The sequence below is a fragment of the Sciurus carolinensis genome, chromosome 14 (genome assembly GCF_902686445.1).
Source record: "Sciurus carolinensis chromosome 14, mSciCar1.2, whole genome shotgun sequence".
In the NCBI taxonomy this organism is placed as follows: domain Eukaryota; kingdom Metazoa; phylum Chordata; class Mammalia; order Rodentia; family Sciuridae; genus Sciurus; species Sciurus carolinensis.
The window spans coordinates 7822761-7849389 of NC_062226.1; the positions used below are offsets into that span (position 1 = coordinate 7822761).

The following is a 26629-nucleotide window of genomic DNA, read 5'->3' on the forward strand; positions in this document are numbered from 1 at the left end:
AACTATTTATAGGATCAGGGACTAGGACATTTACATCTTTGGGGTTGCCATTATTTTACTGCTAACTGGAGTCCATCCGATGGCTGGGATCGTCATGTTATCTCAACTAGGCAGCTATTTGTGGAGCCATCTCAGCTGTGTATGAGCCCAACCAATTCAGGGGAAGCCATCAAGGACAGTGGAAGAAAAAGGGTCAAGTTGGGCAGAAACTACACACAGTCTGCCGTGTCTGTCTCTCTACATATTGTTCCCTCTCCTTGGGCACCTCTCTTGCCTTCTGGTCTGTACTAGTCTGCTCCTCTGCCATCAAGGCGTGGCTCAAGACCTTTCTCTTGAAGCCTCTGCAGATTCTCCAGGCACCACACCACCATCTGTGTAAACCAGAACCTTTCTGTTTCATTGCACAGCAACTGACCTTCCCTAGGTCAATTTTCCCCAAATTTGTTCCATGAAGACCAATGAGGGTCTTGGCCATTTCATCCCATGTCAAGGGAGGCACCTCCATCGCCCAGTGGAAGTCTTTTAATAGTGGGCCTTTGACATACATGGGCAGCATGTATGCAAGCCTGAGGCAGAGTGATGGCTGCAGTGGAGGCTGTCAGACAAGACCCTACTAAGTTCCTCCCTTAACCAAGGAAGACTGAACGTGTAGGATGGCCAAACCCCATCTCAAGCCTCCTTCAGGGTGAGCTGGTTTCCCCTCCCTGAGGCCATCTGTGGTTGTCTGAGGAGCATGTTTGGAAACAGTGTGAGAATCATTACCTGTTCTCCTGGGAGTGTGGTATGTGAGGGGCAGGAGGAAAAAAGGGAGCAGAATCAGCCTGAAATCAAGTCAAAGCAGGAAGCTTGGGCCTCCCTCATCCCCTTCTACAGACCTTGCTTTGTCTAGAAGGCAGGATGAGCTCTGGAGCCATAGCTTCTGCCCTGGTGGGAACTAAAGGCTGTGTCGTTTTGTTCAGGCCGCAGTGGACACAGCATCAAATCTCATCCAGTGGCCACAAGGTCCAGTAGGTACTAATTCCTTAACTGCTGCTACTCTGCAGCAGATTTCCTGCCACTGTCTTGCAATCCCACCCATGGCCACTGAGATGGAGAGAGTTTCATGCTCCAGACGGTGCAGTTCCTCCCATGGTCACTGAGGGGTGGTAGGGCACTCCGACCTCTGTTTTGGTGGAAGCCAGGATTTGCCTGGAAGTTATTCTGAGGGTGGGAGTGGAGAGGCAGTAAGGGGTAATGGGCATTGATGGACAGTGCATATTTCTACCCTGGGCTGGGTAAATCACAGCTTCCACTGCACCTGGCTTTGGGATGTCCATCAGCCCTTCTCCATGTTCCTGCTCCTGATGGTGCTGGCCTGGGCGCCTGAGGTAGATAAAGGATTGTCTGCTGGGTCCGACTCTTGGTCCCCTAACCCATATTCTGATGGGGAGGTTACAAGAGATAACTATGAAGAGTATGTGGGTCCACAAGTCATTGGCACCTGTAAGTGGATGCTGGGTGTGTAGGTAAGAGTTGCCAAGGGGCAAGGTAGGAAATAGAATATAAGAAAAGTGCTCAAAGATTTCAAATGTCCCTTTATGAGGCACCATGGGGGTCTCATGTTGGCTTTACATGCAGCTCCCCACCACTTCCCCGCACCCTTCCATTCTCACCTTACATCCTCATCAACAGCAGCTAGCATGGATTGAGCACTTATTCTCTGCCATCCCAATTTCTAAGTGCTTTACTCAGTTTTCTCCTTTCATCCTCACAAGAACCCCATGAGGGATGCAGCATCATTAGGCCCATCTTACAGATGAATGAACTGAAACTTAGATAGGTTAAGTGAATTGTCCACGTCACACAGGCTGTGACTAGAACGACCAGAACCAGCACACTAACTCTTAACCCCCATCCCCTGCTCCATGCTGCCCTCATGCCTGGACCCAGGATTAGAAGGAAGAGACCAAGATATGGTCTTGAATCACAATGAGATATTCCTCGCCCACATATTTAGCCATCTCCTTGATAGTCTAGGAGGCTGAGTCATTCCTCTGTCTTCTCTCTGGTCTGTTGACAGACCCAGTTTGCAGTAACTGGAGCATCCAATTGGATAAGTCATCTAGGACAAAGAAGGCAGGGTGACTGAGTCTTGTGCAGGGTGGGTGACCTGAGCAGAGAGACTAGTTCAGGAAAGGAGGAAGGTTAAGCCACTCGTCTAATTCCCTTGTGGCCTAATGTATCAAGCAAAAGAGCTGTCCTACTCATTAGGCACCTCCTGTGTGCCTGAGTCTGTCCTGCTCCATGGCCTTTAGTGTGACTCCCTGAGAACTGATTTGGAGAGCAGGCCCCTCTAAGACACAGACAGTGTAGTCCAACAGGAAGTAGCAGTAGCTTGGACAGTGTACACCCCCTGACCAGCAGTTATACCTCTAAGGTTTTATCTTATGAAAAATTCTGTTCAATTAGGTAAGGTCTGTTCTAGTTCTACCATCTCTTGGCTCCAACTCCATCAACTCCCTTATTCCCACCATCACCATCACCTCCATCTGTCTCCACCACCTGTCATTATCTCCTCTCCATCATCTCATCTCTCATTTCTTTATCAACCTTTCATCTCTTGTCTCTCCATTTCATCTATCATGGCTTTCTTTTTTTCTCAACTCTCTCTCTTCTCTCATCTCTCTATATCTAGCAGAATTATCAATAAGCAGAACATTGGGAAAAAACTGAATGTGGAGCAATAGAGTTGATTTAAGTTCTGCATTTAATGTGTGTTAAGGTCTGATATGTTTATACAATGAAATCTACATTCAATAGATATTTTAGCACCTGTCTTTGCTAGGTGTCATGGTGCCAATAGTAAATAAACAGGTTGACAGTGGACTGAACTTCTACTCCTACCTCATTTTCTCTCCTTCCAAATCCCTCTGAAATGACAGTCAGTGTATAAAAGGGAGCAAATCAATACCAGAGCTCAGAATGGGTAGGGAGGAGGGTATTTATACAGCTACAGCAGTTGAGTCCTTAGCTCATCATTTCTAAATATGGGCAATCTAAGCTCACTAGATATTTGAGATAAACCAGCAACATTACAGAGACAGACCAAGATGAACAACTGCCTCAATTGATTTCAGAAGAAATCAGAGACTAGCAGACGGCTTTCAAGAGTTAAGATATGAAAGTAGTTTAATTCATAATAGCAAATGCCAAGTGTTGACAAGTATGTGGAACAACTTGGACTCTCATGCACTGCTGGAGGGAATGTAAAGTGGTACAACTACTTTGGACAACTTGGCAGCTTCTAAAATAGCTAAACACAAACTTAAGGCCCAGCAACTCCAAACAAAGATTTGTATGCAAATGTTTATAGTAGTGAAAGTTCAAGGTCAGCCTCAAAAACTTAGCAAGGTCCTAAGCACCTTAGTGAGACCTTGTCTCAAACAATAAAAAGGCTGGGAATGTGGCTCAGTGGTAGATGCCTTTGAGTTCAATCCCTAGTTGTATCTTGAGTTTGGTGGCAGTTACAGGACTTATAACATCATACATCATCAAATTTTATAATTATAATTGTTGAATTTTATATAACATCTCAATCTGATTTTCAAAAATGGAAAGATGTATCCTTAGAAAAAGCCAAAACAAGGAATTCTATTAAAAAGAACAACACAGGATTCTGTGAAAAAAGGCATACAGAAAAAAACAGAATTAAAAATGATCGCCAAAATGGAATGACTTTTAATATCAGACAAAGACTTGAGAACAAGGAATATCACCATGGACAAAGAGGGCCATTTCCTAAGGATAAAGGACAAAACAGGAGGATATAACAATCCCAAATACAATCTTTGTATACCTTTGTTTCTGTACACACACATAAACACACCCCTATCCACTACTGATTTTGTTTCTGTGAAGAACCCTAATAACAGAAGACCTGAACTACACTATTAAATTGACCTCCACTCTAAAACAACAGTATGTACATTCAAGGGAAAATGGATTCTTCATCAAGGTAGAACCTATTCGAGGTCATAATACAAGTTTCTGTCAATTGAAAATTATTTAAAAATATAATTGGCATTTTGTAGAAGATTTGGAAGTTAAAAGAAACAACAACACAAAGACACTAAAAGAGTATATAAGTGAAAAAATTAACAGAGAAAAGGTACCATACTAGGAAGTACAATATCTACTAGAAGTGCCAGAAAAAGAAAACAAAAAGCACGGGCTGGGGTGCTTGCTAATAAAGGAAAGACATTTCTAGAAGAAAGTAGTCAGACTCAACATCTCACAGAATAAATGAACACAAACCTACATTATATTCATTCCTAAGAAAATTTAAATTGTCAGATTATGAAAGCTTTTAGAGAAAAATTACACACCTGCTAAAGAATTAACTGGGGCTGGGGCTCAGCAGAACACTTGCCTAGCATGTACCAGGTCCTGGGTTGCATCCCCAGCACCGCCAACACAACTACCATATGAAGGTGACAGTAAAAGAAAGCCTTTTTAGGTATTTAAGGACTCAGAAACTATCGCATCTGTTCTGAAAAAAAAAAAAAAAAAAAAAAACGAGTAGATCAGGGATGATATCTCCATTAGGGTGTACACACAAGTGAATTAAAATGGAATCCAAAGAGTAAGGCAGAGAATCCAAGAAACCAGGGAATTAATCCAGGAGTTCAATGAAATAAAAACCTAGGATAACAACTTTGTAGCAGGTCAGAATTGATACCATTAGCAAGCATATTACAAAAGGGAAATATGATGAAGATGATGAAGATGACATGTTTAAGGGGATAAAAACAAAAACTCCAGGAAAAACTAATGTTTTTAAAAAGGCAAAACTAAATATGGCATTAATTTGAATAATATTGTATAAAAGTAAATCTGTTTTATCTTGATGCTTAGAAAATGTTCCTTTCTGAATAACAGGTTTATTGACATAGGACTTTATCTTTTAGTCCAGTTTACAGAGAATATTATTTATATAACTATAATTCTGTGAATACTTTTGTTGTGGGGTCTGGTTATCAATGCATAGTGAGACCACAAGAAACTAAAGTAGGAAAAAAGTTTATTTTGGGGAAAGAGAAAAAAAGAAAACAAACTGACGCGTCAGGACCACCACTCCAAGTGGGGCAGTAGTAGTGACTCCAGCAACCTGGTTTTTAAAGAGAAAATCATAAAAAATCCTGGCAGGCTTGCAATAGGGGCCTTCCCCTCCCCTCTTTTTTTCCAAGGAATGCAAGCAGCAAGCTCCAGCTTATCTATTTCAGGCTGTACCTGGTGGGTGAGCAGGGCGAGCTAGGCGATAGGGGTGGGGAGCCAGACTACCCATACCTGAATCTGGCAGCTCCTGGGGCCTCCGGAGGGATGGGTTGCTTCACAGAAATGGTCACAATGTCCTTAATTCACAGCCACATTATTTTATCTGTTACTGTCCTTGTATTTACCACAGTCAGCACCCACTTTGGTTTGGTCAATCTTAACTAGATTATTTGTTTTATATCAGAGGGTCTCTACTCTCTTATACTTTATTGGTTCCTTCTTCCCCCATGCATGAAGGTTTATCTTATATATTACTAAATGCCACATACCAGTGGTTTTCATATCAGAGCAAGGGATCATTTGGGCCCCAGATTATTCTAAAGGCAGCTTGCAGCATCTTTTTTTTTTTTTTTTTTGGTGCTGGGGATCGAACCCAGGGCCTTGTGCTTACAAGGCAAGCACTCTACCAACTGAGCTATCTCCCCAGCCCGCAGCATCTTGATTCTTAGAAAAGTACACCAGTGTGGCTTCCCAAATGTCAACACACTCCCCTCTACATCCAGCATGCTCATTTATTCCCTGAAGCTCCAGTTCACAAGAACCCCGTGTCCAAAAAGCCTCCTGGGTCAAGGCAATAAAGAGGATGTACATCTAATTCTATGTCATTAGCTCTGATTGCATGCCAGAATTTTCCTTGTATCCTTAAAGTCCAGGAAGTGTAATACAGTAAGTCCTGCACATCCATAGTTTATGTATCTTTGGATTTAACTGAGGATCAAACATAAAAAAAAAAAAAGGTGTCTCTACTGAACATGTGCAGACTTTTTGTCATTAGTCCCTAAGCAATAGCGATTTATGTAATATTTACACACTGCATTAGGTATTATAATGTAGAAATAAATTATAGAGGATGGGTGAAGGGTATATGCAAATATTATGCCATTTATATAAGGAATGTGAGCATCCATGGATCTTGGTGTCTGTGGGGCCGGGGTTCTGGAACTGATCCTCTGCAGATACTCAAATGACTGTAGTCGGCATGGCCAGGACTTATGACTGTCAGACAGGGTGTGCTCGCCACCACTTGAAATACATAGTTTGTTTTTTGGAAACAAGCTACAGCCTAAGGACAAGGCAACTGTAGTTATGTATAAAAAGAGCAAATGCCATAACTATTGACAATGTAAAGTAAAAATACAACTGAAAAGTAGGGAGATGGGGATGAAGTGGTGTGGAAATGCTCTTGTCCTCATCTGGCCCAGTGGAGAATCAAGATATCGCAAGCTAGCTAGCTCCCAGTGGCTCTGGAGGCTGAGGCAGGAGGATTGCGAGTTCAAAGTTAGCCTCAGCAATTCAGAGAGGCCCTAAGCAACTCAGTGAGACACTGTCTCTAAATAAAATACGAAAAAAGGCTGGGGATGTGGCTCAGTGAAAAAGTGCCTCTGGGTTCAATCCCTCCTGGTACCAAGAAAAAAAAAAAAAAAAAAAAAGATGAGGCAAGCTGGTGGCTTTTGTATCATACTTGGGTCAAGTAGGTAACCCTGAGGAAAACTAAAATCAGAAGCTCTTACCTGAGGTGGGGTGACACATTTCATTAATTCTATTCTGTACCAATTTAATATTTTCAACATGTCCATTACTTTTAAATTTTTTGAACTTGTGATTCTCCTGCCTCAGCCTCCTGAGCCCCTAGGACTACAAGGTATATAATAATGTTTTTTTTTTTTTTTTTTTTTGTGGTGCTGGGGATTGAACCCAGGGCCCTGTGCTTATAAGGCAAGCACTTTACCAACTGAGCTATCTCCCCAGCCCTTATAATAATGTTTTAAAAGTTTAAAAAAAATATAACTGGGTGAGGTAGCACACACCTGTAATCTCAGCAACTTGGGAGGCTGAGGCAGGAGGATTGCAAATTCAAGGTCTGCCTCAGCAAGATGGTGAGGCCCTAAGCAACTTAGTGAGAACCTGTCAAAATAGAAAATGAAAGGGCTGGGGATATAGTTCAATGGTAAAGCACTTCTGGGTTCAATCCCCAGTACCGTTAAAAGTTTTAAAAATATTTTTAGTTGTAGGTGGACACAATACCTTCATTTCATCTTTATGTGGTGCTGAGGATTGAACCCAGGAACCCATGCATGCTAGGCTAGTGCTCTACCACTGAGCCAGAACCCCAGTCCAAAAAAGTACATTTTAAAAATGTTCAATTCCTAAAAAAGGCAGGGAGACTGGAATTTACCCTAATTTGGGGCTCAAATAACTCATAGCCTAATTTTCTGAGTCAAATTTTTATCTGTCATTTTTTACTTGGTGGTACATCTCAAGTGCAACCTCCAGTACTGGAAGAAAAATATTACTAGTATAGGTTGAGAGTCCCTTAACTGAAATGGTTAGGACTAAAATTACTGATTTCAGTTTTTGAAGTTTGGAGTAGTTAGCAGTTATGTATCCCTAATCTGAAAATCTGAAGTACTCCAAAATCAGAAACTTTTTGCAGTCTTGGGGATCCAACCCAGGGCCTCATGCATGCTAGGCAAGCACTCTACCCAGGCTGGCCTAGAACTTGAAATCCTCTTGCCCGTCTCGCAAGTAGCTGGGCTTACAGGTGTGTGCCATGATGCTTGTGTCATGTTGGTGCCCCTAAAGTTTTGGATTTCAGATCTCAGATTAGGAGTTCTTGACCTGTGCTACTGTTACTGCACTGAGATACAAAGAACAATCTAGTTCTAACCCAACCGATCACTGTAGATATTGGGAATGCAAATGTAGACTAGCAGGTGTTGGTGCAGAAGGTGCTCTTGCCCACATGTGCAACTCCTTCTGGAATGCCCCAGGACTTTTTGGATCTTGCCACAGCTGATTAGATGTCCATGGTCTTGTGCACTGCTTCATACACATCATTGAAAATAGAGCCATTGACGAGGCATCTTCTGGAAACTGACCCTGGGGTCTTGCCCTCCCACCCTTCTGCACACAATGCCCTTCTACTCCCCTCACAAAGGTTTCTGTCCTCCGCCTTTTAAGGCCTTAACAGGAGATGCTCAGGCTGGCCCATGCTTGGGCCATAGCACCTGGGAGGTGGACAGAGCAGTGGTGCAATGGGAAGTGTGGTTTAGTGACACCAGAGAACATGAGCAGCAGGAGAGAGCTTTCAAGATGCAACCAAAATCTTAACAGAGGTTATCTTTGGAAAGAGGCAGATGTGAATATTTTATCTTTATCTAAATAAATGAGTTAATATTTGTAAAATGCTTAGAACAGTACCTAGCAGATGGTTAACTCCTATAAAATAACTTATGTTAAATAAATCTGTTTGCTGCAATAAACATGCATTACTTGGATAATGAATAATACAAGTCACTTGTAAAAGATTTTTGGCTCTATTAAAGTCAAGAGAATTTTTTTTTTTTTTTTTTTTTTGTGAAATTCAACAGGATTTGATGACTGAGGACATTGTGCCCAAGAAAGGAATCAGAAATGACCTCTGAAGTGACAAGGTTCTGGGTGGATACATAGGATGTTCTGGGCAGGGCTGAGGGCCAGGTTTATGGAAGTAATGGCAGCCCTCATCAAATGGGCTCATGCAGAGGTCATGACCTGATTTGCATCAAATTTTTATTTGGCAAACAGTCCTTCCTGATAATGCAGCTCAGTGAGAAGAGCAAGCAGATGCTCGGACCCAACCTCCAAAAGCATCTCCACTGAAAACAGGAGCTGAGAGGCCCCTCCTCTTCTCTTGCTGCTTTAGTGTCACGGAGACGTGTGTGAAGGGCTGACCACAGGCCTGCAGACCTCCTCAGATGTTCCTGAGCCCACAGGGTAGCAGCAGAAACTGGACCCGGAGGCTGGTGAACCTCCCAGCCTGGGGAGCTGGGCCGTGAGAGCTGGACAGGAAGGAGGGCCCTGGAAACCCAGGCTCCAGGGGCTGTGGTCTGAATGCCAGCTCCCCTGGGCCTGGGACAGTCAGGGGTTCCAGGCTCAGGCTGAGGCCCTGCTTAGAGTCACAGGCTGCTCCACTCCCTCTAAAGCCCAAAGCCAGCCCAGCTAGGAGGGGCCACCACTCACAGAAAGGGGCTGTCATCGCCCCTCAAAATGAGCTGTGATTTGCTCCAAAGTCTTTCCTTTGGTTTCAGGGACCCAGAACAAAGTGAAAAGGACACCGAAGATGCAGAAGGCAGAGGCAAGCCAGAAGACTCCATATGGCCTCAGGACCTCCTGTAGAGAGAGGAAGGGCCAGAGGTGCACGTGGCCACAGGTCAGGACCTTGCTCCCTCCCTGCTGTCAGGACAGCATCCTGCCCCAGGCCTACCTGCTGATGTCCTGCCTAAATGTTTTCTGGCCCCAGTGGGTTTTTTTTTCATGGTACAGTGAGCATGGCCCAGGAGCACTGGGGACAATAGGGCCCACTGGCCTGGAGGGAGATGTGGGCAGCTTTCTTTGGCCAGAGCCTGAGACCTTTCAGTGCCAGAGTCTCTTCCCTTCTTATCTCCCCATCCTCTGGCACTTGGAAACCCCTCTTCCTCAAGCCCCTTCTCTTGGTCTCTTTGGGGACACATCCGAGTTGCAATTATATCCTTTCTCACCTTCTTCCTGGCTGTTCTCTCTCCCTCCTTTGCTCCATCCTCTCGAACCCCCAGTGAGCAATTTCCACCCCAGGCCTCTACCCTGACCTTCCTAATGTGCTTCCTAGGGCAGCCCTGCCTGAATGGGCCCAGGCTCTGAAGACTCCAGGCCAGCCTGAGTGTCCATACCGCTCACTGACCTGCCTCCCTGTGCCCCAGTCTGGCTTTCCACCACCACCCACCACCTTCCTGGTCATGTCATAAAAAAGGACCAGTCCTTCTCTGCCATTGCTGTCTCTGGTGCCTTCGAAAGGCTGGGACATAGTATACGTCAGAGGACTTGTAGAGAATGAACGACTGAACAAATGATTTGACTATCTACTCCAGAGTCTCTCTATTGGCTGGGGAGCTGCGGGGCATGTCTGTTAGTCCACAAGAAGGTAGGAAAGTGTTGAACTGAATCAATTCTCCCATTGACTTTAAGAGGAAAGTATTTTCAGCTGAAGAAGATGGTTCAGTGGTAACACAGCATGGAATGGCCAGGGTGGGGTTGGAGCCCAGGTCTGGGGCTTTTTCTAAACAGATCACGGGTTCTTGGCCTGTGTTTCCAATGTTCATTAACTGTCCTCCCATCAGGACAGACTGAAGGCTCTTCAGGTTCACAGCCTGGGTTCCTTGCCTGCCAGTCCATCTGGCTCCACTACCCCTCTGGCTAAGATTGCTGACATCCCAGGTACAGTGAGGCCTCAGTCTGCACAAGAGGCTACTGACCCTGAGTTTTTCTGCATGAAGGGGGGGGGCATGGGCCTGCACTCACCATGAGGTTGTTGAACTCTTTAGTCACCAGAAAGGCCATAAGCCAGTTGGTAAGGACACAGACGCCGGTGGCCACGCCCTTAACATGCAGAGGAAAGATCTCAGACATGAGGAGCCAGGGGATGGGCCCCCAGCCTACTGCAAAGCCTGTGGGAGCAAGATAGCATCAGAGCCCACAGAGTCAAGGGGCCCCAGCCTCCCGACCTGTGGGACTGAGGGGTCCTAGAATCTTGGCTCCTCCAGTTCCGTGCCTTCCTGCTGTGAGGTCTTGGGCCAGTTACTTCCTTTCTTAGGCATGAGGCCTGGTATCTATAAGGTGGGATAGAGATGGGGCCTGCTCATAGGATTGTTGTGGGGAATAAGTGAAAGGGACATGGAGGGTTAGAGTTCAGCACCTGGCAGAGCTACAGAGAGGTAAGACTAGGGAAGACTGGACTTGCTGGCAGCTGTAGGAACCTGGTAGCACAGGCATGGGGACAGTGGCCCTCACCCAGCCTCTCATGGGCCCCCTCTCACCAGCAATGAAGAGACACATGCTGCCCACGGCCAACCAGGCCAGCCCCACACTAGTGTCAACAGGTTCTGTAGAGACAGGCGCCAAGAGGTCCACATGTGAGGAGTTGTTGGAGCCATCCTGAGTCAGCTTGAAGTAGGTGCCGAAGGCGCTTGTGCTGAACACCATGACCACACCTGCAGGCAGAAGGCAGGAACAGGCAAGGGGCTGTGGAAATGGCCGAGAAGGCAGACCTGTTTCCTCAGAGCAGCCAGCTGGGCACTCAGGCACCTTGGCCCCAGAAGCCCTGACTGGAGAGCACCCCTGACACTCTGCCTTGGACCTTGGACCTCAGCAAACTGAGAGGTTCCTAAGCAGGCACTCCCCGGCCTGTGGAAACAGGTACAGTAACAGTGGCAACAGCATTTTAATACCACCCCAACAGGGACCTTCACAATGGCCAGTGGGCACCGACTGTCTATGGGCAGGCTGGCGCCCAGGACCTCACTGCGGATCTTCCCCTGATCTGCCCGACAGCCCCGAGGGAGGCACTGCCGTTACTCTCATTTCACAGAGGGGGAAACTGAGGCTCAGGGTGGGAAAGTCACTTGCCCAAAAGGACCACAGCTTCTGGGTCATTCTGACCTCCCAGTCCTCAGCGTCTCCACTATGAGCTGGGGCCATGATGGTGTCTTTCTGTAGGTTTGTCAAAGAACCTGCAGCTCAGTGAAGAGCTGATACTCACAGCCTGGTCAGTCCAGTCTCCATCAGTTCTCAGTGGCCCTCCTCTCGGACCTGTTGGTCATGGCAAGGGCCCTCCAGCATGGGGAAGGGATCCTGGCCAGGATACCCTGGGTGCACAGAGGTGGAACCCTCACCTGACAAGGCCAGGAGTAGCCTCCGCCCAGCTTTGTCCATGATGAGGGCTGCCACAGCTGTGAACAGCACCTGGATGGTGCCCATGATGACTGAGGCCAGGCTGCTGTCCTGAGGGGATGGGGACCAAGGTTGGTCAGTGGGCCAGCCAGAGACAGGTGCCTCCCTCTCCAGTCCTGTGCCGGGTGATGAAGCAGCCCATCCATGTGGCATTTAGATGAGGCAGACTGGGTAGAGGCTTCTTACCTTGAACTTGGCCTCCTCAAAAATGGTCTCTGCATAGAACATGATGGCGTTGATACCTGACAGCTGCTGGAAGGCCATCAGTGAAATGCCAATGAGGAAGGGCTTGTAGATGCCAGGGTGTCTCAGGAGGGCCAGCTGAAAAACCTGCTCAAGGACAGCATCCACTAGTGCTCCTCCACCCTGTCCCAAGGGTCCCCCTGGAATCTACCATCCTAAGGCTTGCTGGAGAGGAGTGAGCCTCAGCTTCCTTTCCTGCCCCATGTGGGGCCTCAGGGCAGGTGCAGGGACAAGTCCTAGCATTTGTGAAGTGGTCCTTACCTCCCACAGCTCTTCCTGAATGGTTGGAGGAGTCACAAAGAGTTTCTGCTACTTGGGCAAAGAATAATCATTCCCCGAGTCCCAACAACTTTCAAGGCACCCAGTGCTCACCTTGGGCCTGGCCCTGGCTGAGCACCTCCCACAGCCCACTGCACGGAATCCTCAGTACAGTGAGGCACTGTCCCAAGACTCCCATTTTACAGTTGAAGAAGTCAAGTCTCAGATGGGAAAGTCACAACTAGGAAGTGGCAGAGTCTATCTGACTCTAAAGCCCAGACTCTTAATTTTTCACCTCATGCCCTGCACCTCTCTGGTTAAATCCAAGTCCTCAACTCTGCATCTATATTTTCCCCTGCCCAGATATGGCCTTTTTCTTCTTGGGACAGTAAGAATCCAGGCTCAGGGGCTGGGAATGTAGTTCCTCAATGGTACAGTGCTTGCTTACCATGCACAAGACCACCAGCACACACAAAAAAAAGAATCCCCAGTGACCTAAGGTTAGGGCCCAGCCCTAGCTAAGTGGGGCTCTAGCCTGCCCAAAGAAGAAACAGCAGTGGTCCTCACTAAGGGGAGACAGGCACCCCCTGCAGGTATGTGGCCTTGGGAACAGGCTGCTTCCCTCACCCCACCTTTTAGCCACTCACCTGGTGCTCAGACTCCACACAGGGCTCTTCCCAGCCCTGTTCGGAGCCCCACAGGAACTGTAGGGCAGCCATGGCCTCCTGGCGCTTGTGCTGAGTCAGGAGAAAGCGTGGGGTCTCTGGCATGCAGCACATAAGCAGCAGCATAAAAGAGGGGGGCACACAGCCCAGCACGGCCAGCCAGCGCCACTCTAGGACTCGGCCTGGTGGGATATAGACATCAGAGCCAGGGCAAGGCAGCCTGCCCCCCTTTACCAACCTGAGACATGGCTTCAAAGTGGAACCCTTGCCACTCTGTGGGTCACCTTCACATTCATGAATGATATTGCCATTCTTATGTTCATAAGCACAGATATCATGGGCCAGCTGTGGCACTTAGGACAATGGTGGTAGGACATCAATATGGACATTCTACATCTGCTCAGTGAAACAGTACCACACCATACAATGATGCTCTGGTCAATGGCAGACTGTAGACTGTGATGGAACTGAAAACTTCCTGTTGCCTAGTGGTGCAGAGCCATGGTGACATCCTATAGTCACGTTTGTGGCAATGCTGCTGTAAACACTGCAGTCAGCTGTTCAAAGGTATAGTACATACAATTATGTACAGTACATAACACTTCATAAGAAATGGTTGGTTTTGGTTTATGTATTGATCACACTGCACTTTGGTAATTTTAGAGTGTACTTCTACTTAAAAAAATCTTGCTGTACAACAGTATGCTGTATGGGGCAGCAGCCTCACACGTCCCGTGCTTACCATGTCTCTGGACTGTACCAAGAGGCCATGCCCAGCGATTGTCTGAGACTATCTAGGATTGTGGGAATACACTCTAGTATGTTCACACAATGACAGTACAGCCTGACCATGCAGTTCTTAAGTCTGTTAAGTGATGCACAACTGTGGCCATGAAACACAGAGATACTGGCTCTTTATGGCCAGGGTATGACACAGCACCGTTAGTGTCAAGGGTGGAGGGTGGGAGAGTAGATGTACATGTTTCTCATAAACACAGACTCTCTGGAGGTCACCAAGAAACAGGCCATGCTGGTTTCTCCAGGGAGGAACCATGATAGAATGGGGAAACTTTTCACTGGGCAGGCTCGCCCCTCTGGTACTTCTGGAGAGTTGAATCACTTGAGTTATCAAAGTATGAGTGCAACTAAAGAGCTGGTGGGATTTGGGGATCTTGATGTAGACGAGTTACAGGAAGAACAGCATAAATGAAGACTTATCTACGGTTAAACAAAGCCCAAGAATTCTCTGACAAAGGGGCCAGGAATGAATAGGGTACTGTCTAATTTTTAATTTTTCCTAAGTCCAAAGCAGTGATGGCCACAAAATACCTTTCTTCTGCATGCACGGTTGAGGATGGGTGGGGCATGGGAATATACATATGTATTTGCTTTAGCAATAAGATGCAGGTAAGTCAGAGTTGTTCTACAAAGTCTAGTTATTGAGGCATTGTTGCCCCCATGTGAAGCAAACATGTTACCAAGTCATTTTGTGGTTAACAGTTAACTCACACCAGTGAATCAAAACTCACAGAAGTGATCAAGGAAAGGCAGAAGCAGCAGTTAAGTCCTGATGAAGATGAATCAGAGGTAATGCTGTGGGCAGATGGACACAGAATCTGTCCCCCCAAAACTATGAACATCAACGTCTGTACACAGTGGAGGCTCTGGCTTGCTTCAGAGCTCCAAGGCAGCCAGACTGCCGGCAGGATTCTGAATTAACCAGGGTGGCCGTTGAGTTAAAAATGAAAGACCATAGACGTACCTGTCATCCACTCTGAAGACCCAGACGGTGCATACCACAGGCCCATCAGGACCTCATGGTTCTCAAGCCATCCCTTGCCTAGTCTCATTGGGTCCTGCTGCCAGCTACACTTCCTGTGTCATCTAAGGAACTAGGTGGGGTTATCTCCATTTAAAGACAGGGAAACTGAGGCTCTTAGGGACAGTGAGACTTGGCCAAGGTCACATAGCAGGTGGCAAAGATCATCCAACATCCAGAATTATTCACTATGAAGCCTTCCCTCTTTCTACCCTAATGAGGATGTGTGTCTTCCTGAAGTTTCCCCAGGCTAGCCCAGTTATGGCCCCAGGGTCCTCGGGGCCAGTCTCCCTCATACTGTACTTTGCTGACACTGTAAATCCAGCACTGGCATGCTGAGGAAGACTGCATAATTTTTGCAGTGCCCCTCCCATCTCTGGAATCCTCTGGTTTGTGCCTAACCCTACACATACCACCAAAGTGGGCTTCTGAGAAGATGAGGACACCACCTTCTTCAGCACTTCCCTGAACTTGGTCATAAGACCTGCATACCCCACAGTCCCAGGGGGCAAACTGGAACCTAGCATCTTGGCCATTGCTGTGTGACCTCAGGCAACCCTGATTACTATGAACCTCAGTTTCCACATATGTAAAATGGTCACATAGCCATTAACAGGGATCAAAAGAGATCATGCAAACTACCTGCCAGGTAGGCCAAGAGGATGCCTATGACGACCATCAGCTGCACACAGGAGCCGAGCAGTCCACGGACTGCTGGGTAGGAAATTTCAGAGATATAGATCTGCCAATGATTAAGACAAGACTTTACTCAAGATCCAAGTGTTCTTAAAACTGAAAGGCCTCAGTCACTGAGGGCTGAGGGGAGTCTACACTGCCCCAGGTCAGCAGAGCCCTCCCCAGGACTCCAGGGCCCAGTGCTCTCTGCAGATGTTTAAAGGGTGGCTACTGTGTGTGTGAGGGAGAGAGGTACAGGCACAGAGCTTCCCAGATGTTCATTTAATGTGCACAAATACTCTTGATAAAATGCAGACTTGGAGGCAGTAGGTCTGGTGGAGCCTAAGGTTCTGCCTTGCTCACCAGCTCCAGGTGCTCCTGAAGCTGCAGGGACCTTTGGCCAGGAAGTACAGCGATTCCCCACAGCAACTGCTGCTACAAGGTGCTCTCTCCTTCTGGGCTCAGAGGCCCCTAAGGCCCAGCCCACACTTCCAGGTTATTCCATGCCTTATGGCTGTGATTAAGACAGGTGTTTTTTTGCCCGGTTTAAAAAAAAAAAAAAACAAAAAACAAGTCCTCTTCCTCCCTAGCTCCTGATCCAGCTGCTGCCTGCCTCCTAGCAGGTGTGGGTGAAATGAGTGAGTGGCATGAGGGTATGACCAGGGAGAGCCCCGAAAAGCTTCTTTCAACTTCCATCAGGGTGAGGGATAAATGAGTGGTCATCCAGGCCTTGGCCAGCAGCTATTCACCCAGCATTCACAGACACCAAGGGCCAAGTCCTTACAGGATCATGCCATGGCCAGGGGCTGCATGTGCAGTTTACCCAACCCTCACAACCACCTCAGTAGCAATGCCATGATCCCCACTATGGAGGAAACAGGCCCAGAGAGATGCTTTGCTTGAGTAGGTGGCCCAGGTGGGGGGTGCAAACTGAGCAGCTCTGGGTCAGGTGAGGGTGAGAGGCTGGGGAAGGAGTGAGAGACTTGTGAGAAGAAAAGGGAATGTAGAAGCCAGCAGCCTTTGTCCCAGGGACAAACCAGTAGTGGGGAATTAAGCTTTAACCCGCGGCTCTGTCGACCATCCACAGGTGCCATCTTGTTGTGGAAGCGGGGCAAAAGAGGCACAGCTCAGTCCCTGGGTTGCAGTAATCCGTCCAGCTGACTAGTTGTGGCCCTTGCTGGGCAAAGGACTTCACCTTTGAGGCACAGTTTCATCTTTTCAAAACTGGCTCCTTCCCAGGACGTGATGAAGGTTGTGGAGATAATGCCCGTAGGCACCGGGGCTTGGGGACCCCATCCAGGGAGACACTCACCGGGGCCACTAGAGAGGCGACGCCGCAGGCCAGGCCGGTGAGGAGACGGCCCCCGAGCAGCATCCACACGTCCTGGGCGGCGGTGATGACGGCAAAGCCAGCCACAAAGGGCACCGTGCAGAGCAGGAGGCTGAGTTTGCGCCCGGCGCAGTCCACGAGCCAGCCGCCCAGCACGCCCCCCGCTGCGGCGCCCAGGGTCACGATGGCCTGGGGGCGGGACGACCGCGGGCTGAGGAGGCGCGCCAGGGACCTCAGTCCACGCTCGCCCTCCACCCCACGCCCTGCAGCCTCAGAAGGGCAGTTGGGGTTCGGGGCTGGTGGTCGGGGACCGGGAGGCTCCGGGTGGGGCAGACAAGATGCACGCGGAGGGGAAGGGGAGCGGGAAGACGCGGGGGTCCCAGGTGGGCTGGCGTGAGCCCGGGCCTCACCCCGAACCAGGAGGCGGTGCTGTCGTCGAGGCGCGGGGCCGGGGGCGCGGCGCGCCGCAGGCTCGGGATGGCCGGGGAGCTGTAGCCGAGCGCGAAGCCGAAGCTGAGCGGGCCCAGGGCAGCAGCGAAGGCGGCGAGGAAGACGCGGCGACCGCAGGGAGAGCTACGGAGACAGCGGGGAGGGTGAGAGGAGCCGGAGGAGTGGGAGGGCAAGGCCACGTCCCCCTGCCGCTCACCTGCCGCCCGGCGGCCTCAGGAGCGGATGGGACTCTTCCGAGTTCTCAGGCGTCATGTCGGCGACCAACGCTTGCCCAGCCAGCTCTGACGCTGGAACCGCCACGGGACCCGCGAGTGCTGCCTCAGACTTCTCCCGGCAGAGCCAGCTAATGGGCGACGGCGGGCGGTACTGGGGCGGGATCGGAACCAGTATTAGCCAATGGAAACGGGAGGCGGGGGTTAGCATCTGCGCTAAGGACCCGCCTCTTAGGTCTGAGCAGACCATTGGAAGCACAGAATGGGCGGGCCAAGCGCCCTGGAGCCGCCCCCTCGGACCTACTGACTTAAGTAGAGATGAGGGGGCGGAGTTTGCGTCCGCCAGAGCACAACCGTCCAATTGGAGTGTGGTGCGAGTCTGGAGGCGGGGCCAGAAAGCTGCCTCAGAAAAAAGCTGGCCAATGAGGGTGGAGGTCGGGGATTGCCTTTATTAATTTATTTTTATTTTTATCATTAATTTATTAACCTATTTTGCCTGGAACCGCCTCTCAATGGAGTTTTAACCAATGAGGGTAGGAGAGGGACATAGGCAGAGCACGCCGGTGGGGCCCGGACTTAAAAACCCAACTCTCCGAAGCTGCGACTGTCCTCGGAATCCAGGTCTGCTGATCCTGCTTGGTGTTAACCGCTGCCCTGGGCCTGGGCTGGAGGCACCTGACCCAGCTCTACCCGCTTGAGACTCAGGGACCGAACCTGGCCCGACACTTTCGCTGGGGTTCTAGGGACTGAGGTGTAGCACTAATCCTGAGCACGCCCCCTAGCCGGTAGGGCTTCCAGGTGCTGAGGACGTGTTAGGTGGGGTCCTCCATTCCTGTATGTGTGAATGAGCTGGGCTTAAATGGTGAACTCTATACTCCCTGTACCTCACTGACTCTTGAATCTTCATCCTAACTACTTCTCACTTTTCACTTTTCTGCAGATTCTAGTAGCCAGCCTGTTCACATGTGCACCCACGAGGCCACCACTGTCGGTGAGGGTGGTGAGGCTCTGTCTGTATTTAATTTCCATCTGTATTTAATTCATACCCAACACCCTGGCTGCAGGCAGCTGCAGCGGGGTGCTGGTGTAATTCTGGAAAGAATTAGGGTCTGGGTGCAAGAGATTCCTCCCTGGGTCTCTGTAACCTCAACTCTAAGGGGTTAGGGATGTTAATCTCTGGGAGAGTTGTGAGCCGGGTCATGTATATGAAAGACCAAACACATGGCCAGCACTTGTGAAAGCGGTTTGACTCACTGCAGTCACCTGATTGTACTAGCAACCAACATTTTTCTGTCTTGACTACAAGACTATCTCTAAAGACAGGTAACTGCCCCTTTGTGCTTCCAGAGTTTTCTCATGCCTGAGTTGTAAATTTTTAACTGAGGCATTTATCACTACTTTGTAATCACCTGATCATTTCTTTCCAATGGACATGAGTTCCTTTTGATAGTAGGCATTCCATTTTTGCAGAGTGGGTGCACCTAGACCTTTTACTTTGTAACTCAGCCAGTGGGGTAGTGGAGAGGTTTAAGAGACAGGGTGCTCTGGTGAGCCCAGGTTGCACCAGACAGCCTGTGAGTCACAGACGCCTATACACCTGTTCCTCTGACTGGTAGTGTCCCTCCCCATGAGTGTGCAGTTAGTGTTGCCATAATAGCCTCCCATCCCCTTTATATATATATATTTTTTTTGTTATTTTCCACCCCCTTTAAGTAAGTAAAGCACTATCAGCCTGAGTAGAGTCTGCCTCTTGTCCTCTCTGTACTCCCCAGATCTGACTCTTATTCAATCATAGGTGGCTTTAATGTAAGAAACTTAAAAAAAAAAAAAAAAAGACAGAGAAAACACAGATACAAGCTCTTGAAGGTGACTAATTAACATGAAAGATACCAGCCAGTTCCAGCTGATCCAAGGCAGAGGAGAGAGCAAGGGCTCTGGGAGTAGAGAACTTGCAGGTTCAAATCATTTTCTCTTCCCTAACCTCTGTTTCTTTATTTGAAAAGCAGGAGTAATGACCCTAATTCACAAAAGTGTTGATGGGGTCAAAATAGTGTACAGTTGATTCTGTGTCCCCCTGACCTCTCCTACACCTGGCCATGAATGAAAAGGCATAACAAAAGACAAAGAACGGGAATGCTAACTGCTGCACAGGGTAGAAGACACATTTAGGTATAAGAAGCTGCACCTGGATATACCTAAAAAACACTGTTACTCTTTTTCTTTTCTTTCAGTGCTGGAGGAACTCTTGACAAGAGGAACCAGGCACTTACAGCCTTGATGTGTTGTGCTGAACTGTTTGTGCAAAAGTCAGCGAGGGAAGTCTTCCTCAAGTCCCATGATGGGGGAAGATCCAAATGTCTGTAAAACCTGTCAGGTCAAGGTCCTGTCAAACAGTCCTCTGCACTTACAAAGAAGACTTGCAGAACTCTTCAAAGCTGTTTTCACAGGGACAAATAATTTGGAGTAAATTATACAGTTTTTTTCCATGGGTGATGGAGGGAAGAAGAGATACAATAAAATGGATTGAACTGCCCAAAGCCAAAGGTAAATTTCCTTTTTCACAATGCTTAAAATTTTTATAAATAATGTCAGTGAAACTGGAGTTTCCCCATTGCTCTCTTTTGGCTTGAGGCTGACAATTCATATTTCATTTGCACCAGGCCCAAGCCACATTTCTTCCGGTTCACTTTGAGGAAGGAGTTAGAAGGCAGATGCATGGTCAGAGGAAGGATTATTATTTGTTTCATGTAAGAGAGCAAGACAAACCCACAAGAGGAGGGAATTCAAGGATTATTTTGATCACAAGGGATAACCATTCCCTGGTTATATCTCAATAACAAAATCAGACAGAATAATCTTAAGACTGACAAGTTCCTATGCCTTATTATTTCTCAAGAGACATAAGGAGGAAGAAGAAGGAGCTTCTGAGATTCAGCCATTCAGCACTTCTCAAGTCTATAGGCAGGAACACGATGGTTCCAATCACAGTGAACTCAAACAGTGACGGGCCAACAATGCAGAAAGAAAACTTATTTATAATGAAGTTAAAAAGCAATGGCTATTCTTTATAAAAGAAACACACTGTGTGACATAAATCAAAACTATAATGAAAAAATAATTTTCCATCTAAGTATATAAAATATAAGAGAAGTTGCAGTAAATAAGAATGAACATTTTTGATTTATTCAAAGTTTCAATCTAAAACCTCAATGAAATCTACCACCTTTATTACAAGGGGACTGATGGTTCCTGAAAGGACAGAAACTAAGGTCAAGAAAGATGGCACCGGACACTGGGGAGTGACCCAAACTGGCCAGGTGTGCAGAAGGTTTGGTCCAATAGATGGCTGACAGGCTGGAGCCACATGTTGTTGAGAAATGATGTTAGAACTGTTTAAAGAGTATAAACCTCCAGAAGAAAACTAAGGATGGCAAACAAGACTTGGACTGTTTACTTCAAGTCAATAATGTCTTCATCTGAGGAAGCTGTGAGCTGGAAGGGGCTGCTGCCCCACACTGAGACAGGGCTGCCCTCCCTCTCTGTTGCCGGTTCCTGGTCGGAGCTCATGGAGTGGGAACATGCCTCGGGATTGACTTCAGAAGTCGAAGGACTTTCCAAGGAGCCTGATGGGATCCTGGAAGAGAAAAGTCACTGTCAAGGACTCCATAGGAACACCAGGGAACTGGGCTCCTCGAAGTGTCTCCCCAGTCCCCACCCACAATGCGAAAGGTGTAGAAATGCAGGTGACCCCCTCCCCAACTCAGGCCCTGCAGTCAGACAGCCCTGCTCAGGGAGTTGTGAGGACTGAAGACCAGGGTGTGACACAGAACTGTTGCTGAAGCATTATTTATTCACCTTTCTGAAGTGAACATCCAGATAATGTCACTTTGCCTAAAACCCTCCCATGGACTGAGAATAAGCTGAAATTCCTACCATAGCAGAGGTTCAGGGCCTGGACTGCTCCAGTCTCCCAGACCAACCAGTTCCCTCTGCTTTCTCTAGCTCCTCAGGACCCTCTCTTGATAGCTGCTTAAATAATGTGACCCAAACTGGTTCCACATCTCAGGGAGGGTGTGATTCAGCAAACACTCCTGGGCCTGCTCTGCCCACTTGGCTTCACGCTGTCCCCTGCCCTGTTCTCTATGTTTAGCCTGTCCACTCTTCCTCTGTCTCTGGCCACAGTGTGCCTGCCTCAGAGGTTCTTGGCCCCGAGTCCCTGCTGTCACAGGAACTATTCCCCTAGTTCCTTATCATTCATTCCAAGCCCAGCAGCATAACACTTCCTCCAAGTCTCCCTTGACCTTGTGTCAAAGTTGACCTTCTCTCTGCCACCCTATCACTTATATTCTTTAAAATCTCTTTATAGAAAAAAAAATCTCTTTATAGCACTTGTCACTAGTTGAGATTGCTTGCTTATTCGTTTACTGTTGACTTCTCCACAATGGAAGGTAAAATTCCAGAGCAGAGGCCTTGTCACATGGCATTGGATTGAAGCACTAGTGAGGGCTGCCTCTCCCCTGTCAGGCTCATACACACTTGCTCCAGATCCACACTTGAACTGCTCCTGCCCAGGTGTGGGGTGGACAACGTTCTTCACTCCTGTATCACCTGCCATCTTGGAAGCAATGGCCTGGGCTCTTGGCCTTCCCCACTGGCCTATAAGCCCCCTGAAGGCCCAGATGGAGCTGGGTCATCTCCATGTCTAATCCCCTGCTTAGTGCCGAGTTCTCCAAGAATATGTGTTGGGTGAACAAACAAAGCTGGACATGGCTCCATTACCCTGCACACACAGGAGTCATGATGTTGCTTTAAGGACATAAGAGATCTTATGGGACAAATCTGTGTGATTCAACAAATATCACATGTGCAGCTGAACTGCCATTCAGAAGGCCCTCCCTGTTTTATGTGCCCAGTAGTCTTGGTAGTGTTTATTTTCCTGTACTCATGTGGGTACGGCTGGGGATGGAGCCAGGGTCTCACACACACCAGGCAAGGGATTTACCACTGAGCTACATTCCTAGACCTGGAACTCTTAACGAGCAGTTCTGTTGCTGCAAGTTTCTATCCATATGGTGGGGAGAAAATGTCTCAATATATTTTATTTTTTAAATTTCTGGGGTGCTGGGCATGGAACCAGGGTTTCCCACATGCTAGACAAGTACTCTACCATGAGCCACACCTGAGGCTCTCCTGATATATTTCAGTGAGCATTTGTTTGATTGCTAACAAGGTTGCTTGTTTGTCTAGCTTCATCCTGGCAGGCTTTTGCTCTTTGAGGATCTGAGAGAAACCAGATGCTAATCCTTGTCATGCTGGCCAAAAGGCCTCCTGGGCAGTGCTGTGACCCATAGGGCCACTACTCTGGGAAAGGGCTGCCCCCCTCTTTACCTGTCACTGCTAGTCGATCTCACTGTTCCAGGCTTGGGGCCTCCTTGGCTTTCTTCTAACCGTTTCCGGGCTTTTGATTTGGCCCTTGGTGCTCCTTCTGACCTGGGTCCACTTTCATCTGAGAGGCCTAGATAACAGGGGAGAATCTAGGGTCACTACTACACAGCTGCCATGGAGACAGGTAAAACCCTTTTTGTTCTTGGTTGAGTACTGGTGTGTTATTGGGCTAGAGTCAGGAAGAAAGATGATAGAATATATATAAACTCAGTTTCCTTGTTGGTAGAGGGTTTTTTCCCCCTTTGACTATGAAGTATATATGCATTGCAAAACACAAAAACAGAACCCAACCAACTAACCAATCAAACAAAAGATACCAAAGAGACTCAGAAGAGCCTATTAAAGGAGATAAAGTCCCTACAGTGTTACAGTTGGAGATTGTCATTCTCTGACTCAGAGGTTGTTTCTGAAAGGCTTGGTGGTTTGTACAATCAAAGTGGCCAGCAGATGAGGCTTTCAGATGGATGAGCAGATTAAAAATAGCAACACACATATTTACTAACTCCAGCTTTGAAAACCACTCTGTCAAGGTCAATGCTTGCTCTGTTGGGTGGCCTGAATCCCCTTCTCCAGTTGTTCAGAAAACACTACTGTAGGACAGGGATGTGCCAAGGCCAACTGTTCTTGTAATTTTTATGCCATGCCGAGCCCAGTTCTGTGTTCAAATCAGTTCTTACTAGTTTAACATGACACTTACAGTTTTCCTTATTTTGTTTCTGCAAATCTGAATGAGAAGCTCTATAGCCTTTTGACAATGACAATGCAGCCTCATGCTTTTTTGGTCTGGTCTCTGTGCGTGCTGAGGGAAGAGGGCATGACAAATGTCTCTCATCTGGACTTGTCCACGAACCCTTCCCCTTGGCCACTGGGCTGGGAGAAGTGATAAGGGAAGTGAGGTGTGTGTGAAAATGTGGTGAATTTCCACTTCTGGATGTACCAAAGAGGTGTCGAGAACTGCGGGCCACAACTCCTCATAGATGCCTTCCTAGAATACTAAACATATATAGATACTTTTATTTTAAAAAGTTGAATCCCACTAGACACAAGTGTTTTATAAACTGTCTGTTCCTCCTTAACAGGCTTGGGCAGAGTTCTCTGCCAATAAATACAGATCAACAGCATCACTTTTTTTGGGAAATCAATATGGTATTCCCTGGACTATAATGTATTCATAAATCCCTTCCTAAAGGGAAAGTTTATATTTTAAGTTATAGTTTTTGAGGATGATTAAGATCCAAAGATAAAACTAGCTAGTCTATTTACCAAGAGTGAAAACACAAACATCGAAAGCCATTACCTAGCAGTTCCCTGCGGGTCCTGCTTGCTATTTCTTTAATCTCCATGCGTGACAGGGACAAGGAATGAGTGACAGGAATGGCAGCGATGCCAAGGCTGATGGAAGTGGGCGGGGTGATGACCTTGGAGACTAAGGGTGATTTCAGAGGTCGCTCGATGCTTCTGCCGACTAGGTTTCTAAGTGGAATCCTGTACAGATTTTTTGACTGAATTTCACCTGAAATATGATTTAGAAAACAACATAAAAACTTTAGGTTGCTACTATTTACAAGAGAATAATTTTCTGTTCCTCAATATAGTTAGCATGAAGAAAGACTTTATGTCACAGGCTGATCTTCCATGTCACAAGCAGTAGCACCTAATGGCTTTGTGTTTTCTACAGGCTTCCTCTTCATGTATTTAAATTAGAGAAAATGCACTTGCTACCATTATGCTTGACCAGGAAAAAGACTAGACAAGAAAGGTAAAGAGCTGCTTTGCCCGGGGAGCCCCACGCTTCATCTTAGCAAGTGATAAAGATCACTCATGTGGCAAGAAGTTACGAAAGGCACCGCGTTCACTGCCATTCAGGAACGACCACAGAGGCCTTTGGGGCTCACAGGCAAAGCTAGACAGAGGGAGTGATTACCAGGGGGCAGGCTGAATGAGCCGAGGCTCTATGACTAGGCACTTCTAGCTACAAACCCCACGGCCGGGAACATCCCTGAAGGAGAGAACCGCTTACTGCAAGCCAGAAGCTCTTTAGCCCTGAATTCCCTTTTCCACAATGAAACAATTTTTTTTCATAATGGGCCTTTTTTTTTTTGAGCACGAGGTTTCTTAAGAATGCAACCAATACATTCAGATTGCGATTGCAAGATTCTTTAAGTGACCTTGATTGGTGGCTTTCCCCCTACCCGGTACTAGGGGTTGAGCTATATCGTAGCCCTTTTATTTTTATTTTGTGACAGGGTCTTGTTAAGCTGCTCAGACTGGTCTTAAACTTGCCATCCTCCTGCCTCAGCCTCCCTAGTTGCAGGGATGATAGGTGTGTCTGGCTAACAGTAACTTCTTTAGGTAACAGTCACATGTAGATATTTGACAATGAACTAGAGAAATCAGAATGGATTAAAAACAGCTATTAATAAGACAGTAAAGATGGGGCTTCACCTTCCCCCAGGGAAGAAGGAAATACTGGAGTCTCTCGGCCTGGGGGTGTCTGAGGAGAACTGTGGGCACTGGCCCCCTTGGAACTGCCTCCAGACGAGACCTCGGGCACAGTTGCGGCTGCTGTGAAGTATATATCCGACTGAAAAGAAGAGAAAGGGTTACTGAGCTGCCTGGATTTCCAGCTCTATACCCACTGGCCCTCTTGCCATCACTGCTAAGCCTCCATTTGGTCCTCAGGCTTGGCATGCAGCCAGGTACAGGATGCCCAGTGGGGGCATCCAGAGTGCCCGGCACAGCATTACACTTCCCTGAGGATTTGGTCCCACCACTTCCCATATCTATGTGCTGATCTACAGCAGAAAACAGTCCTCACACTTCTGCAAACAGACAGCACACACATTTCCCTCCTGGGGATCTCAGGCCTGGGTTTCAGAACTCTACCAGCCCATTCTGCAGAGTGGAGATGGATGTTCACTCACAAATTTGGCAAACCCTACGTGCTGGCTTTGCTGACCACAGCAGTAGTATGTTGGATGTGACTCATGACAAAATTTTCAGGAATTTTGCAGGCCAGCTCTTAAACACAGTTATTATTAAAAATTAAATTATATAAGCTTATTAAAAGCAAAGGTGTTCAATATCAAAATACAGCCTTTCCTAATTATTGGACTACATGTTCTATTACCTATGCTCTTGTGGTTACTGATGTCACTATGGTGTGGAGTGGAAATGATGTCCAGTGGTGGCCACTGCCAGCTCTTCCCACCCCACTTTCAGTGGTGCTGTACTGCAAACTGGAAACCAGCCACAGGGGGACTCCTTATACCAAAGACATTGGCAAGCGCTAAAAATCAGAGCTCGATTTGTGGCTGAGTTGACTGTCTCAACCAAGGCAATGTTAATAAAGAAGATTAAACTTCAAAGTGTATTGTGTCTAGGGCTGAGGCCAGAAAAAGTTCAGTTTTAATGACTACAATTTGTTTCCAGGTGAGAAAGTTGAACAGTAGGCCACACATCAGATTTACTGACA

General features: G+C 47.5%; 2 protein-coding genes across 10 annotated transcripts in view; both read right to left on the reverse strand.

Moving 5' to 3' along the window:
* Positions 1 to 7405: 7405 nt before the first annotated feature.
* Positions 7406 to 17835, reverse strand: Slc2a8 (solute carrier family 2 member 8). Of its 4 annotated transcripts, XR_007104862.1 has the most exons (11): positions 17694 to 17835; positions 17458 to 17620; positions 17030 to 17236; positions 15685 to 15784; positions 13206 to 13405; positions 12244 to 12387; positions 12000 to 12108; positions 11145 to 11318; positions 10833 to 10937; positions 10630 to 10707; positions 9406 to 9465 (listed from the first exon to the last, which is right to left on the reverse strand). XR_007104862.1 is itself a non-coding variant. In XM_047523820.1 (10 exons), exons 1-10 carry the CDS (start codon positions 17747 to 17749, stop codon positions 9328 to 9330), a joined length of 1437 nt encoding a protein of 478 aa, XP_047379776.1. In that variant the 5' UTR covers positions 17750 to 17835; the 3' UTR covers positions 7406 to 9327. The 4 variants fall into 4 exon arrangements, 3 of the variants coding, with proteins under 3 accessions (XP_047379776.1, XP_047379779.1, XP_047379777.1); XM_047523820.1 differs by lacking the exon at positions 10833 to 10937 and having other exon boundaries at positions 7406 to 9465; positions 10630 to 10775; XM_047523821.1 differs by lacking the exon at positions 10833 to 10937 and having other exon boundaries at positions 9327 to 9465.
* Positions 17836 to 19576: 1741 nt separating this feature from the next.
* Positions 19577 to 26629, reverse strand: part of Garnl3 (GTPase activating Rap/RanGAP domain like 3) — a 147601-nt gene continuing 140548 nt past the window's right edge. For 4 of the 6 annotated variants that reach the window (XM_047523816.1, XM_047523814.1, XM_047523817.1 and 1 more), the window contains 4 exons: positions 25600 to 25738; positions 24452 to 24667; positions 23098 to 23224; positions 19581 to 21343 (listed from right to left, as the gene is read on the reverse strand). In XM_047523816.1, coding sequence (XP_047379772.1) covers positions 21160 to 21343; positions 23098 to 23224; positions 24452 to 24667; positions 25600 to 25738 — 666 coding nt within the window. In that variant the 3' untranslated portion in view covers positions 19581 to 21159. Of the gene's footprint in view, positions 21344 to 23097; positions 23225 to 24451; positions 24668 to 25599; positions 25739 to 26629 lie in introns of all 6 variants that reach the window. The other 2 variants (XM_047523815.1, XM_047523818.1) reach the window with 2 other exon arrangements.